This window comes from Gavia stellata, chromosome 28 (genome assembly GCF_030936135.1).
Source record: "Gavia stellata isolate bGavSte3 chromosome 28, bGavSte3.hap2, whole genome shotgun sequence".
Classification (NCBI taxonomy): Eukaryota; Metazoa; Chordata; class Aves; order Gaviiformes; family Gaviidae; genus Gavia; species Gavia stellata.
Genome location: NC_082621.1, coordinates 1,938,298 through 1,952,124, shown reverse-complemented (window position 1 = coordinate 1,952,124; position 13,827 = coordinate 1,938,298). Strand labels below are relative to the sequence as shown.

Here is a 13,827-nt window from a genome sequence, read left to right as displayed (position 1 = left end):
AGGGAGCAGAAGGGTGCAGGTGCAGAGTAGGGAAGCGTCTCTGACATCTCCCCAACCCTTCCCCAGGTCCCCCATCAGCAGCCTGCCGACCCTCTTCGACCAGACCGTGTCCTGTAGCAGCAGTGGGCAGCTGGAGAATGTTCCCCAGGCTACCCCAAACATCGAGCAGCTCCTGGAGAAGCAGGGCAATGGGGAAGCCGGCGTAAACAGTGAGTCACTCAGGGCACGGGCTGTGGGAGGGGAGGTCCTGGTGCATGTTTGTGTGGGAGCCAGCTGAGATTGTGCCCACAGGCAAAGGAGCCGGGTGGGGGACAAAGCACTAGTCTGTGCCTCGGGGGAGTAGCTGGCAGTGGGTCTGTGATCTGGGGCCAGTCTCCTCCCCCAGTGTGGTCTAATTGTGGTACCTCCTGTGGATCCCCTTCTCCTCTTTTCTCCCTCCCCAATTCTCTCCCCTGACCCTGTCCCCCTTCCCCCGTTCCGTTCCCTGCAGTTGTAGAAATGCTCAAAGCCCTGCACTCGCTGCAGAAGGAGAACCAGCGGCTCCAGGAGCAGATCATGACGCTGACAGCCAAGAAGGAGCGTTTGCAGCTCCTCAACGTCCAGCTCTCCGTCCCTTTCCCCGTGGTGACCAGCAGCAACGGCCCAGGCAGCCAGGCCCAGTACATCCTGCCTCCTAACGGTGAGGGGACTGGTGGGATGCATCACCCTGTGCCCTTTCATAGCAGTGCCCTGGGGTGGGCAGGAGGGGGTCACAGTGGGGACGATGTGACCCATTTATCTCTCTGTAGCCACTGCCAGTATGCACTGTCCCTTGCTATTGCTGTGGCAACGTCAGGCTCCACCCCTGACTCTGCGTCCTCCCTTCTTTCCTCCATACAGTCTGCAACAACGATTCCCTGAGCATCAGCAAGAGCCCCCCATGCAAGAACAGCTTTGGGATCGAGAACTCGCTCTCCACTTCCTCTGAGGTACACTGGCCACCGCATCCGCCAGCCAGCTGGGGAAGGACTTGGGGAGGGAGCAGAGCAGTGCAGTCCCAGTACTCTGACTTGATACCCAGCTCATAAAGCCTTGTAGTCCAGGCCCAGAAATCAGGTTTCTTTCTCTGGAGTGCCCGTTCTTCAGTTCATCTCAGTGCTGAGGGTCTGAGTAGAGTAGCTGAGACTGGGAGCGTGAGGTGAGAACGCTTCTAGGTTATTCTGGCCGCGCTTCTAGGGATCCCGCAAAGCATGTCTGAGTTCTGGGAGCCCTCTGAGCACACACCTGCTCTTGCACTCACAGCCCCCCTTCCCACCTCCAGCTCCTGCCCAGAGCACCCTTGGAGCTGAGCTGACCTTTCACAAGCTGCCCCAGTCCGATGCTCTTATATCCGTTTCTCCCCCAGGACCCTCATTCAGGTTGCCCCAGCAGGAGCAGCTCTTCCCTGTCCTTCCACAGCACTCCTCCGCCCCTGCCCATGCTGCAGCAGAGTCCTGCCTCGCTACCCCTGCCCGGGGTGCAGCAGGTGAATGGCCTGGCCAGGGTGGCAGGCAGCGGGCTGGGGGGAGGCACCACTGCCAGCCACAGCCTCTCCACGGTGCCCATGGTGGACGGCCTGATGGGGACCCTGGCAGGAGGCCAGCAGATGCCCATCAACGGGATCCTGGGGAATCTGAATGGAGCTCAGGCCGCCCAGCCTCCGAGCGCGCTGACGCAGGCGAGCGGGCCTCCGACCTTGCAGCTCTCCACCGGCCTGAGCAGGTGAGGATGGGGAGCTCGCGGGGACAGCCCTGCCCTCTCCAGCAGAAGCTTAGCACCGGGAGGGAGGGAGGGAGGGAGGCCCTGTGCGTGCAGGACCAAGATGGGCTGCGCTGACATTCCCTGTCCTGCTCCCCTTGCAGCGTGCCCAGCCTGAGTCCCCTGACAGAGCAGCAGCGGCACGTCTTGCACCAACACGAACAACAGCTCCAGCAGCTTCAGCAGCTCCTGACTTCCCAGCCGCTTAATCCGGTAAGTGTGCCTGCTGGCACCTTTATCTCATGAGCTGTTTAATGGGAAAGCCTTGGAGCGGAGAGCAAAACTTAGGGCTCCCCCCTTCACATGAATCCCCTGCCCACAGGGCTGCAAGAGTCATGTGCCTTTTCCTTGGCTCCGGGCTGCTGTGGGTGGAGTGAGGAGAAAAGCTTTAGGCAGGAAGGTGCGGCACCTCCTGGAGGGAGGGAGATGGGGATTTGTACTCTTTCATACAAAGGAAAAAATTTAATCTGGGTTTCCCACATCCTGAGGGTGTGAGAACATGGTAGTGCTAAGCCACCCTAATATCAGGAGTGCTGTTACCTCCTCCAGCCATCTTTGAATGCAAATCATGTCTGCTCCTGCTGCCCGGAGCACACTGGTCTCTGGGCTTGCAGATGTGCTGAGGCCCACAGGAGAAGAGGAACTCGCTTAAGGACGCTACTTGAGCTTAGAAAGAGAGAAGCACCAAATTGCTTAGTCCTGAGGCAGGTGAGCCGTGTCTGGGCACATTGACATGGAAAACTGGAGATGCCAGGGGGACTGTGTAGGTGCCTGAGGACTTTGGGGTCAGAAAAAGGATCAGGCAGCTGTTCTGAGGATCTTGGCTCTCTGCCTGCATCCTCTCGGGTAAAACAGCAGCCACGTCCCAGGCTGTTGTGGGAACGGCTGCGCAGATAGATGGTAAACAAGCCCCTGAGTGTGTAAGAACCGCATTCACTTGCCCTGTGGAAACCTCTGTGGTGTCCCTCCCCTGCGGTGGGGTTGCACGGGAGTGCTAACAGTTCCCGTCAATGAAGCTGTGCTCATTTATATCTCCTCTGAACTCGGCCCGTTGCTGTGGATAGATTTCTGGGTCAGGCTATTTATAACCCAGGAAAAGCAAATTTCAAAGGGCTTCTCTTTACAGCAGCTGATGTCACTGTGTCATCAGCTGCATCCCTGTGGGTACGGGAACAATGTCAGCTCTCAGCCTGCTGCATTGGTCGATGGTTGCTATAGTGATTTCCGCAGTTTGCTTGGATTCGAGGGCATCCCTGTCCCTCCGGGTGCAGGTGAGCCGTGGCCCTCTTCCCTCTGGGTCCGGCTCACCTACGCTGACCCTGTGGGTCAGGGCTGAGCTGTGAAGCAGGATGGGCTGGGGAGGGAGATTGGCAGCCAATCTAGAAATTCAGGATAGCGAATGCCGCAGACTTAAAATCCATGGGTCGATTGATTGGAAAGAGCTGAGCAGATTTGTGTGCCTGCAGGTGTCTTATAGAGGATTAGCTAATCCTACGCTTCAGGAAACAACGGGATCGGGAAGGTCATAAGCGCAGGCTGTTACTGAACACAGGACAGACTGTTCCTCTCTCTACCTATAGAGATGTGATCAAGGGGACTTTCTCCCTGTCCCCAGTAGCATTGCCTGGGATGGAGTGTGCCGATGTGGCTCCTGGCTCCTTTATATTAGGTGTCACCTCTTCCTGAGCCCTTTGTCCCTCCTTTGACTTCTCTTCCTCACCCTTCCCTGCAGGAGCAGCAGGCCCTGGTGTTCCAGATGATGCAGCAGATCCAGCAGAAGAGGGAGCTGCAGCGGCTGCAGATGACAAGCTCCTCGCAGCTCTCCATGACCAGCCTCCTGGCAGCGACCTCCGCCCCCCTGCACTCCAGCACCAGCGCCCTGATGACCTCGGCCCCTCAGCCACCCCCCAGCAGCAGCTCTCTCCTGGCCTCCCTCTCCCCCCAGCAGCTCAACCCTAGCAATGCCCTCATGGCCCCCCAGGCCACCCCACCGCTCAGCACTCCTGGGAACAGCCTCCTGGCTTCTGGGACAGGCATCCCGCCCGTCCTTACAGCACAGACTAACCCGTTTCTCAACCTGCAGGCTGATGGCAACACCCCAAAAGGAACGGTGCGTATGCTGCTAGCACTACCCTAATCCCACTGAGCTCGTGGTGCTAGGCGCTGTACAGACCCGGGGAGAGACAGTCTGCGCTACAGTTAAATTGGGGGAGCAAGGGCACCGCTTAGGCAACAGAGCCAGAACGCTCCGCTGGCTTTGCTGCATCCCTGACTAGCCAGTGTCACGTCCTGATCCTACCTCCAAGGACTTCTGTAGGGCCCAGGCAGGGTCGTGGGTAGGCACAGAGGCTCCCAATCTGCCTTTCCGTGTGTGTGTGCAGACACATACCAGACCTGCTGCAGAAGCAAGGCAGAGACAGGCCATAGATTTGTCTCCGTTAACCCTAAGACTTGGATGGGACAATGTGCCCCTGCCAGTGCTGGCCCTATCGGAGCCTCATGATGAAATACAAAGGTGACTGCATGTTGAAACCCAGGGTTTAGAAGGAATCTTGCACCCAAGAGCAGAGGTTGTGGAGAGGTTTACAGCCTCTCTGTAAAGCAGCCTTGTACTGGAACACCAGTGTCTAGGGACTGATGGTGTGATACTTTCGTCTCTCCTCCATCCCTCCCCTGGCCTGTACCTGTACCCAGAAGGTTCAGTCCTGGTTGGAGACATTTAGGAGCCAAAGGCCAGGGTCGAGGGGCCAGTTTGGCCTGAACTGGGCAGACCCCTCTGGGGCTCCCATGTCTCCGTTGGTCTCGGAGGAGCCCGAGAGGTCGCGGTGAGCAGGGCCAGGTCTGCAGCACAGCAGGGCTCTCTGCTTCTGCCCCTTCGTGTTGCTGCCCGTCCAGTACTGATACCTGTCTCCTCTGCGTCTCTTTTTCTGTTTGTTTTTTAAAGAGCATGAATGAAAAGGGAGCTCCTCTTACCCAGGACAAGGGCTAAGCTCCCCCCTCACCCCGAACAAACCAGCAGCCAACTCCTCTCAGCCAGGGGAATGTGGCTTTCCACAGTCAACTTTGATACTGTTAGAGCAATGAGCACAAGGCTTCCAAGAAGCATTTCCTGCCGCTGGGCAATGCCAAGAGGTGCTTTGGAAGACAGTACGTCTCTGACCAAGCCCTGGTGTCGGGAGGAGCGAAGGTGGGGGGCTGCCTGCCGCCCTGGTCCATGCCACACATGCTCAAGTGAAGCTGTGTTTCCACACAGAGTGGAGGAGAGAGTTAACACCAGATGCCTGACAGTCTCTCCCTGCCGTGAGTGCAAGCGTGTGTTCAGGTGTGTGTAGTCCCCAGGCCAAGGCACTAGAAACCATCGAGCATCCTTAGCCAAGACCTTGGTGGAGGGAGGCCCCATTGCTGAGGACTCCTTTCTGCACAGTGCAGAGGAATCTGGCAGTGCCATGGAGGCAGCACTGGATGTGACACAGCTGGGGAAGTGCGACCTGGTGGCAGTGCCTACGTGGTGTGCTTCGCCCAGATGGGGAGGTGAAGAAGTCCTGTAGCTGAAATTTCTCACCTGCTTTTCACCTGCTGGGCTCTTAGGATGCTCTTCTCTCTGTAGCCATCATATGAAGCCCCGACACCTCAGCTGGATCCAAACCCAGCCTGAAAAGACGCGAGCGGTGGAGCGATGGGTAAGGACTGGTGCTTGGGGAGGAGGTGAAAGCCACTTGCTTCTTTAAAGGACATTGCCACATCTGCTCTGCCAGCTGCTGTCGGTTCGGTGCTGTACTTTTCACGTGAAAAGCACACTCCTGCTCCTTGTGCCGTCTCTCACTCTTTCCTTCCAAGATTTCCAAAGGCTAAAATTTCAGCTTGCAGAAAGGGGCTGTAGCCAGTATTACCCCTGTCGTAGCCAACTTCAGAAGGTGCATTCGAACCTGGCGGTTGTTTCCCAGACTGAAGCTGGGAGATAGAAATGTGCATGGGGAAGAGAGAGTCCCAAATCCGGTACCTGATCTTTCTTACCCACCACAAATCACTCCAGTCTGGCAAAAACATGTTCTTCCACTGGTCTTGGGCACTTGAGAAAAAGAGATCTCCAAGGAACAGGACAATTACCAGTCTCCTGAGCTAGGACATCGGACCCTTCATTGTTCTCCACCTTTTGACCTTAACTCCGTCTTGCAGCCTGGAACCTCAGCAAAGAAACCGGCTTCCTCTGAGCTTGGATGCGATGGATTGATTGAAGGACAGGTGGGGCAGCTCTGGGGGAAGGGGAACATCTACGTCAAACGTACAAATGCCCCTTCTTTTCCTCATCCCCTGGTTAAATCCAGAGCTTCTGGGTGCAGCTGGAAGACTCCAGCTAATAGAAACTCTGAGGGTCTTAAAAGAAAAAGGAAAAAAAAAAGAAAAAAAAATTGTCAGACCTTAATGGATATTTTTCGGCACATTCCCACTGCCCCTAACTAGTTTGCACTATTCGAATTAGCAGTGGGCCTGTGCTGATAGTACTAGAAAAGCTTGTTATAGGCAAAACTCATCTGCTAAATACCTTTCTTCCTTTTATTTTATTTTATTTTATTTTATTATCTTTTTTTTGTTTGTTTCTTTGGAAGATTGTCACCACAATGGTTGAATAAGGCTAAAAGGAGAGAAAATACCTTTCTGATCTCAGCCTCCAGTTCTGTGAACTGGGCAGAACACTGCTGTCTGCTCAGAAATATATATATATTTTATATATATATATATAATTTTTTTTATAAAGAAAAGCTAATGTTTTAACAAGGTTAAGAAGCTATTGGAAAGATGGAGATGGCAGCTAAAAGTGAAAATGCAGGAAAAAAAGAAAAGAGTCTCCCTTCCTTGTGGTCTCTGCAGCACAGACCTAGAGAGGAGCACTGAGCCGTGGCTCTCGCTGACATGTTCCCTGTCCCTGGCCACCTCCCTGTCCCCGGCCACCTCCCGAGTAAGTCACGGGCTGAGCTGTGCCACCTTCCATCGCCGGGTACTTACAAACTGTGAATGAGATCTTTCAGTTGCAAATGGTTTGACTCTAATTTTGCCTCCAATTTTGGCTCCCTGTCCCTGAAATTGCTCTGGCACAATTGTGTGCTTGCACTTTTTTTTTAATTTCTTTTTCTTCCCCCCGCAGCTGTGTCGTTCCCCTTCCCCTCTGCGAGCAGAGGTGCCACCCAAAGGGCCCCGGCACAGAGACCCCCTGCTCAGTGCAGGGTCTGTTTCTGCAGCGGGGGTCTTGCCTTGCTGCCCCCTCCACGCGTGAGGAGTCTTGGGCTTGAAAGCAACACGCAGACTGGCTACTTCAGGGCCACCGTGCGAAATTCAGCCCTGAAGTGCCCTGTCTGTGCACGCGATGGCTGTGTGCATGTGAAGGCTGTACCTGCCAACCTTTGCCAAGCAACAGGGTTTGGGCACAGACGTTCCTTAGCGCTGGTTTGGGTCAGCGAGGTGACGGGCAGAAGTGCTGGGGCTAAAACGGTGGCTGTTAAATGTGCAAATGTGGTCTCTGCCAGCTGCTTGCCCAGCTGCATTTGTCTGGGGTTTGATTTTTATTTTATTTTATACTTTTTTTTTTTTTACTCTAAGGTCCCGAATTTGCATTGCCACCTCTTTTGCTGTCATGCTGACCATGAGCACGGCCTTCACACCAATCTGTAACCACGAGGGCCTGATTTCATGCCCAGACCTGGTCAGACCCTTCCAAAATTTAACCACACTTCACGCCCTGGAATTAGAAATGAGCCAGGACCGGGAAGAGAGGGGATGGGAAGGAGGGAAGGCTGGTTAGCATCTATCCCTTGTGTAGCGAGCTGTGGTACGTGGTCTCCCGGGACAAACAAAAACCTTGTTCTGGTCAGTGGTTCAGTGCCCAAATCTCTGGGCAGCAACAGGAAACTTGCAGGAGGTCGGTGAGAGGTACTGAATGGTGAGCTTGCGGTCAGGAGGCTGAAATGTGCCGTACGGGGCTCCGCACCGCTACTGGGAAAGTATTTGGGAGCCCACCCGTCAGAAGAGGTTGGAAATCAAGGACTGAATTCAAGGAATGGGGTTTGTAGGCAGGATGGCTGTTAAAAGCAGGGAGGGCTGAGCTCCGCAGCACCCCTGGTTCCCCCGGCTCTGTGCTGGCCGTGCCCTTGGGTTTTGGTGGTGGCAGCAGTTTGAGCACAAAGCCCCTCGGCTCTCCGGGGCTCCCTGGAGCACAGAGGCAGGAGGCTGGAGGGGATGAGCGGGGGACGAGACATATAGCACTTACACACTTCTCCGACACCTTCCAAAGGCGCCCGGGCCCTTTGAAGTGTGCTCCTTGTCTAATCGCCTCAACTTGTCCCAGAGCCAAAGGTCCCTTTGGCAGATTGAGGGGAGAAGAAGGGGGCACTGCTAGAAGGTCGACATTAAACATTTGTATCTCTGTGAAAAAGAGGGAGAGCAGGGGAAAGAAAAAATAAAAGCTAAAGATTATCTGTGTTTCAGTTGCACTGGGGTACGTTTCTTTACCCGTTTTGATGCTAATGTCTCATTTAGTATGTTGCATGTGTCTTTTTTGTTTTGATTTGTTTTTTTTATTAAATAAAAGAGAAAAATGTGTATATTTTTGGCAATTTAAGGTAATGTAGCTAAGATATATTTTTTTCACGCTGCTTGACTGTTCTTTATTATAATAAATAATATTAATATTAATATCAAAGCCTTTTTTAATACAGCTAGAGGTTCAAAATTTACATGAGAATAGGGCCGGTGTGATTAACTTCCCATGTTTGTGCTGCGGTCCTGTTGTCCGCAGCGCGTGTAGGTGCACGCTTGGCACTGCCCCGAGCAAGCGATGCTCGTGAGGAGGCAGGAGCGAGGCCCGGGGAGGGTTCGCAGCCCGGCTCCTTCCTGGCTTTGCACCTCGGCAGTAAGGGGAGACCAGGGCGAGGGAGGAGTGGTTGGTGATTGTTCGTTAGCAAAAAGGTCCCCCCCAAAGAACGGCGATGACCGGTGCTGATCGCTAGAGATGCCCAAAACCAAACTCGCTGACCTTGTAGGCTCTCCAGCTGGCTCCTCGCTCCTCCCCTCTCCCGAGAGTTCGTTTCTCCTAAGCACCAGAAGGAAAGGCTCGTGCTGGTTCTGCTTTGTTCTGTTTTTCCCCCAAGCAGCCCTGCATAGCTGGGTGATGAGGTCTCCTCAAAATATGGTTTGGAGACATGTCCCGCTCTTGAGAAAACCAGCTCCCACCCCAGCGCTCGGCTCTTAGATCTGGCTTGGCACGTTAATGGGTCATGCTTCAGAACTGCATGCTTTTCTGTCGCGTAGCCCGCAGGCTCCACGGTTCTGCCTTTTGCTTTTAAATCAGAAGCTGGTTTTATTGACCTTTTCTTTTTCCCTAGCCACATGTGCCCACGTCCCGTCAGCGAGGAGGACCCTGCTTGCCATCTGGGTTCACAGGGCTCCTTTAAAAGGCCCAGGAGAAGTTCTCCCCCAGCACCTACTTCTTCTGCAGTGCTTTTCTCTCTTGCTGACCAGCCCCCAGCATTGCCACCTGGGGGGGGAAATTGGAGGCCAAAGAATTTGCCCAGGTTTCTCCAGACGGCCCAAGAGCTGTCAGGAAGGGAGCGCAGAGTGAACTGGAGACACTGGAGCTGATAGTTCAAGAGTGGTTTTGGTCATTCAAAGGGTCGTTCAGAGGAAGCGGCGTTTGCATGCGAAGGCTGGTCTCAGAGTTGGGTCATCAAATGCTCTGGGTCATTATAGGAAACTTTCAGCTGTTTTTTGAAGGGAAGAGGAGGTTTGGTGTCGGGTTCGGAGGACTGGGTTGCTCTCTGCAGTAGCTGGTAGCTGCAAAGCCTCTTCTGTGCCTGTTAGTGGTTAGTGCCGGGGCGCGGGCTGGGAGGGAGAAGCAGGGGATGCCTGAGGAGCACCAGGGTCATAGACCCCATTCTGCTTTTTTGTTGGAGCCCTTAAATATGAAAAAGAAGCTGAGTATTTCCAGAGAGTTGTGTTGGCTTGTTCCTGGCATGGTTCTCTTTCCACTGCTTGGCTCTTGGTAGCATTTCTGTTCCCGTTTTGCATGGATGGGGGCTGGAGAGGCAGGAGAGGAAGGTGCTGAGCAATGTTCAGTGGTCTTGTGCCCGACGAGCAGGTCATGGCATCGTCTTGGACCAGGATAATGGGAGAAACGCACCTATCGCAGGTGCATGAAACGCGGCTGTCCAGCAATCCTACGCAGAGCCCCTCTCTTCCACAAGCCTTAGATCCTACATGCTCCGCTCCAGGTCTCTCCCAAGCCATCACCAGTGTCCTCTTGTATGAACGGGCGCTCCCTCGGCCCAGGCACCCGCCGGACTCTGCACACCCCTGGTTTTCGCTCTGCTTCCACGCTGGCACGTGTGCTGTAGCCACGAGCTGGCTGCCCCAGCGGGACGGGGCTGGTTCAGATTCCAGCACCGTCCCTGCGGACTGCGTGGATGCAGATGGCCTGAGCCCCTTGGCTCTGTACCAAAGACAATATAGACATAGATGAGGTCTTCCCACATGCTCAGTAGAAGACTCCAGAGCAGACATACCAAGCAGATGGTGTCATTCTCTTCGGGGTGAAATGTTCAGGCTAGTTGGCAGGCCGAGAGGTGACCATGTCTGAAGCGAGCGGGGATCTGGCCCGCTGCGGTGGTGGAGCGGGTCCCTCGGGAGCTCAGAACAGGCGGCAGTTGTTTGGCGTGACCATCGGATTGGCTCTAGGACACAGAAGCTTTCCTGCTGCAGGGGAGAGCTGGAGAAAGGGCCATCTGCCTGGGGGCTCCTCTGTTCAGTGCAAGTCCACCACGTGTCCTGCCTGTCCCCGAGACCTCTCTGAAGGACGGCGTAGCCACGGCTTGCACCCGGGGCCAGCTGTACGCAGCCAATCGCTCCAAAAACCTTTCCGTGAAAGCCTGGTTTGTCTGCACGCCCCTCTCCAGCGCACACGTCGCCCCAGCCTGACGGCAGTGAGGGCTTTGCTCTGCTTCGTGTCTGCCATTAAGGACACCTGCGTCACCCGCCAGGTTCCAGCCTGGATGGGGCCGAGTTGGCAGCCCTGCGCCCGCAGAGGGTTTTCAAGGGCTCTCTTCCAGCCCAGCCAGCCCATCAGAGCTGGCAGCTCATGCTGCTCTGTTATTTACCCTTGCCCTTGCTATATGCTGTGCTGTGCGGTTTCTTAAGCCCACATAAGTAAAAATAATCAAGTGCCTGTGATCAAAAAAGCCTTGAGGCGGGGAGTTGAATGGGTCCCCAGTGCCTCTCCATTGTGCATTTAGTCTAAGAAATGGAGTTGTCATAAAGGCTGTGGATGTCACCTTTGAAGGAATGGGTGAAGTAGTAATAATCCTACCAGTAACTTTGCAGCAGCAGATCTGAAACTGCAATTCAGAGGTGTCCTCTCTCCTCCCGTTTTCCAGCTGGGGAAGCAGAGGCACGGAGAGGGGGACTTTGCTCAGCAGCCAGGTCTCCTGCGCTTTGCTCTGCTCTCCCCTCCACCCAGAAAAGGGACCCCGGCTCTGTGGTACCCGCCGGTGGGAAGCGTGGGCTCCTGGCTCTCCCATGTGGCTTCAATCCTGCAGGGAAGCTGCTTGGGACCACCGGGCGCGGCGACAGCCCGAGAGCTTGTAAGCCGGCGTGGCTGCGGCCCTTTGGGTCCCTATAGCAGTGCCTAACGGGCACAGCCCGGCTCCGGCTGTGACTCTGCGTGCCCGTGGGGCAATTGCGGCTGCGTGGGGCAGCGAGGGCAGGTGGAGCCTTTCCGTCAGCTCCGTGGGTTTTGCGTGAGGATCCTCAGCAGAGAAAATCCCCTCCCAACCCACTGCTACCCGCCTCAGGACACCAGACCCAGGGCATCGCTGCGGTGGGAGCTGCGGAGGATGGACGGGGGTAGATGGGTGGGAGCAGCAGCACTACAAGGAGAAGATTTTTCTTTTTTTGCCAGTGGGACCTTTGGCGAGGTTGCGCTCAGCGGGAGGGTTTGGGTCGGGCTCGGCCAAATCCACAAGAACCCCCCCCCCAATTACCCCCTCCCTCTTGGTGTACGTGGTGGAGCTGCTCTGCCTGGACAGGCCCCCCCTCGCAGCTCCCGGCTGCAAACCCATCGCCCCAAACTGGAGTAAGAGCTGGCCTGATGGAGGGAGAGAAGCTTTATGTGGGGCTTTTTAAATTGATTTTTCAAAATTTATCAGAATTCGAAGACATTGCTTTGTGCTACCAATGGTTAAAAAGAAGGAAAATGGAAAAACTCCGTTTCGTTAACGATTATCATTTTAACTTTGAAAAGTCGTCAGTACCCTGCCCAGCAGCGCCGATCTGTGACTGCGCTCCAAATTACGTGTGACATCGCAGCTGAAGGGTAAAGTGCAGAAAACCCCTCCAGGGCCTGGTTTGTATTTTTAATTTAAGCAGCAAATGCGAAGTTTTAGCACCTGCCTGGGCTGCAGGGAGCCTCCGCTGAGGGCCGGCCGTGGCTGCAGCCTCCGCAAGACGCTCTCATCAAACGCTGCTTGCAGACCTAAAAGCCGCAGTGAGGGAGGGGCTGTGATCCAGGTTATGGGGGCGAGCGAACTAAATGATGGGCTGCAGACGGGTCCCTGCGGAGCCGCAGCCCGGGGTCGTCCTGCCCCTTGGGAGCTCTTTGCTCCTTCTGCTTAGGGAAGGGGGGAAGAGGCGGAGGTCGGTCCCTGCTGAGGACAGCCCCTGTGCACAGCCTGGATTTCACAGGGGTTGGAGCTCATCCTCAGTGTCCGGCAGAACCGGTCTCGAGTGGCCAAAGGGGCCCGTGGAAAAGGGATGAGCACGAAGAGAGAGCAGGGAGAGAAGCAGCGAGCTGCAAATACAAGAACATAAACATATAAGCAGATATTTGTACAGTTGTTTTGGGTTTTTTTCCTAAGAAAAGGCTTTTATTTGAAAACAACATGGGCAAATTCATAGCCGGGAATGTACGTGCTTTCTTACCTATTTGTACAACTGCCGTCTGGCGGCATCTTCGGCGCTCGCTGCAGAAGACTCAAGGGGAGGACGCTTTCCATTTTAATTTCTTCCTAAGGACAAAAACCAATTCAGGTGCTGAGGGCAGCAGGATGTCTTGGACAGAAAACTGCTCTTGGTTACCCTTCTTCTGTCTTCGGTGGGAAAGGAAGGCAGCCAGCCTCATTGCCTCTCCGTTGTGTATAACGCAAATACTGTCTCTGTATCATTAATGTATTTGTATGACCGAGAAATTGCCACAGTCCTTGTGCTTTTTATTAAAAGAATGTTTCCAAAAAAGTAAAAAGTAGGCTAAAAAGATCTGCTTCTGTGTCTGCTCATTTTCTCAGTGTTTCTGGACAGGCCCGACGCTCGGCAGTGCTCCGCGTGCTGCGGAGGAACGCAGTTACTCGGGCGCAGCAGCAGCTCCCAAACGACTTGCAGCCCACCGGTAATCCGGAAAGCCCAAGCCGTGGCCCGCAGCCGGGCTGCGCAGCGATATTAAACAGAGAAATTACAACCTCCTCAGCTACAGATGTGCAGAGGTGGATGTTCGGATGGCTCCAAGAGATGCTGGAAGCTGAGGCACTGAACCCTGGGGCTCGAGGTTTGGGAGTCGCTGCCGGAAGGGAGTTTTCTACCCCTGCGCCGGGGAGGGCAGCGCTGGGGAAGGGCCCTGGGGGGACACTCGAGAAAGGGAGAGAAAATGGCCTTGGGCTGGACATCGGGCTTGACGCCTCTCCGGGGCTGGACATCGGGCTTCGGGGCGACGCGCTGGGTGCCTGGCTCAGACCCTCCCTCCCATTGCGCCGGCACGCCGGGGTGGCGGGAGCCGACCGTGGGAATCCCCCACGCGGGACGGGCGGTGGCGGGGGACTGTGACCCCCGGGCCTGGTGGGATGCTGCCGGTGGGGCCGTCTCGCTGCGGAGCGCTCTCTCTCCGGCGTGCGGCCATCTGCAGAGCTAAATCACTTCAGCTGTCAAAAAAGACGATTTTTCCCAGTACTTAAAGGTTTGAAAAAAGAACGGGGGGGGGGGGGGGGGAGTCCAAACCTTTGATGCTTAAAAGATGAATTT

The 13,827-nt window shown here is 55.0% G+C and overlaps 1 protein-coding gene across 2 annotated transcripts in view; it reads left to right on the top strand.

The window, feature by feature from the left end:
• The window catches only part of MLLT6 (MLLT6, PHD finger containing), a 44,782-nt gene extending 38,256 nt beyond the window's left edge, over window positions 1-6,526 (top strand). For both annotated transcript variants that reach the window (XM_059830332.1, XM_059830331.1), the window contains exons 14-20: window positions 67-209; window positions 491-679; window positions 880-968; window positions 1,385-1,740; window positions 1,881-1,989; window positions 3,509-3,886; window positions 4,721-6,526. In XM_059830332.1, coding sequence (XP_059686315.1) covers window positions 67-209; window positions 491-679; window positions 880-968; window positions 1,385-1,740; window positions 1,881-1,989; window positions 3,509-3,886; window positions 4,721-4,765 — 1,309 coding nt within the window. In that variant the 3' untranslated portion in view covers window positions 4,766-6,526. The remainder of the gene's footprint in view (window positions 1-66; window positions 210-490; window positions 680-879; window positions 969-1,384; window positions 1,741-1,880; window positions 1,990-3,508; window positions 3,887-4,720) is intronic.
• Window positions 6,527-13,827: the final 7,301 nt, after the last annotated feature.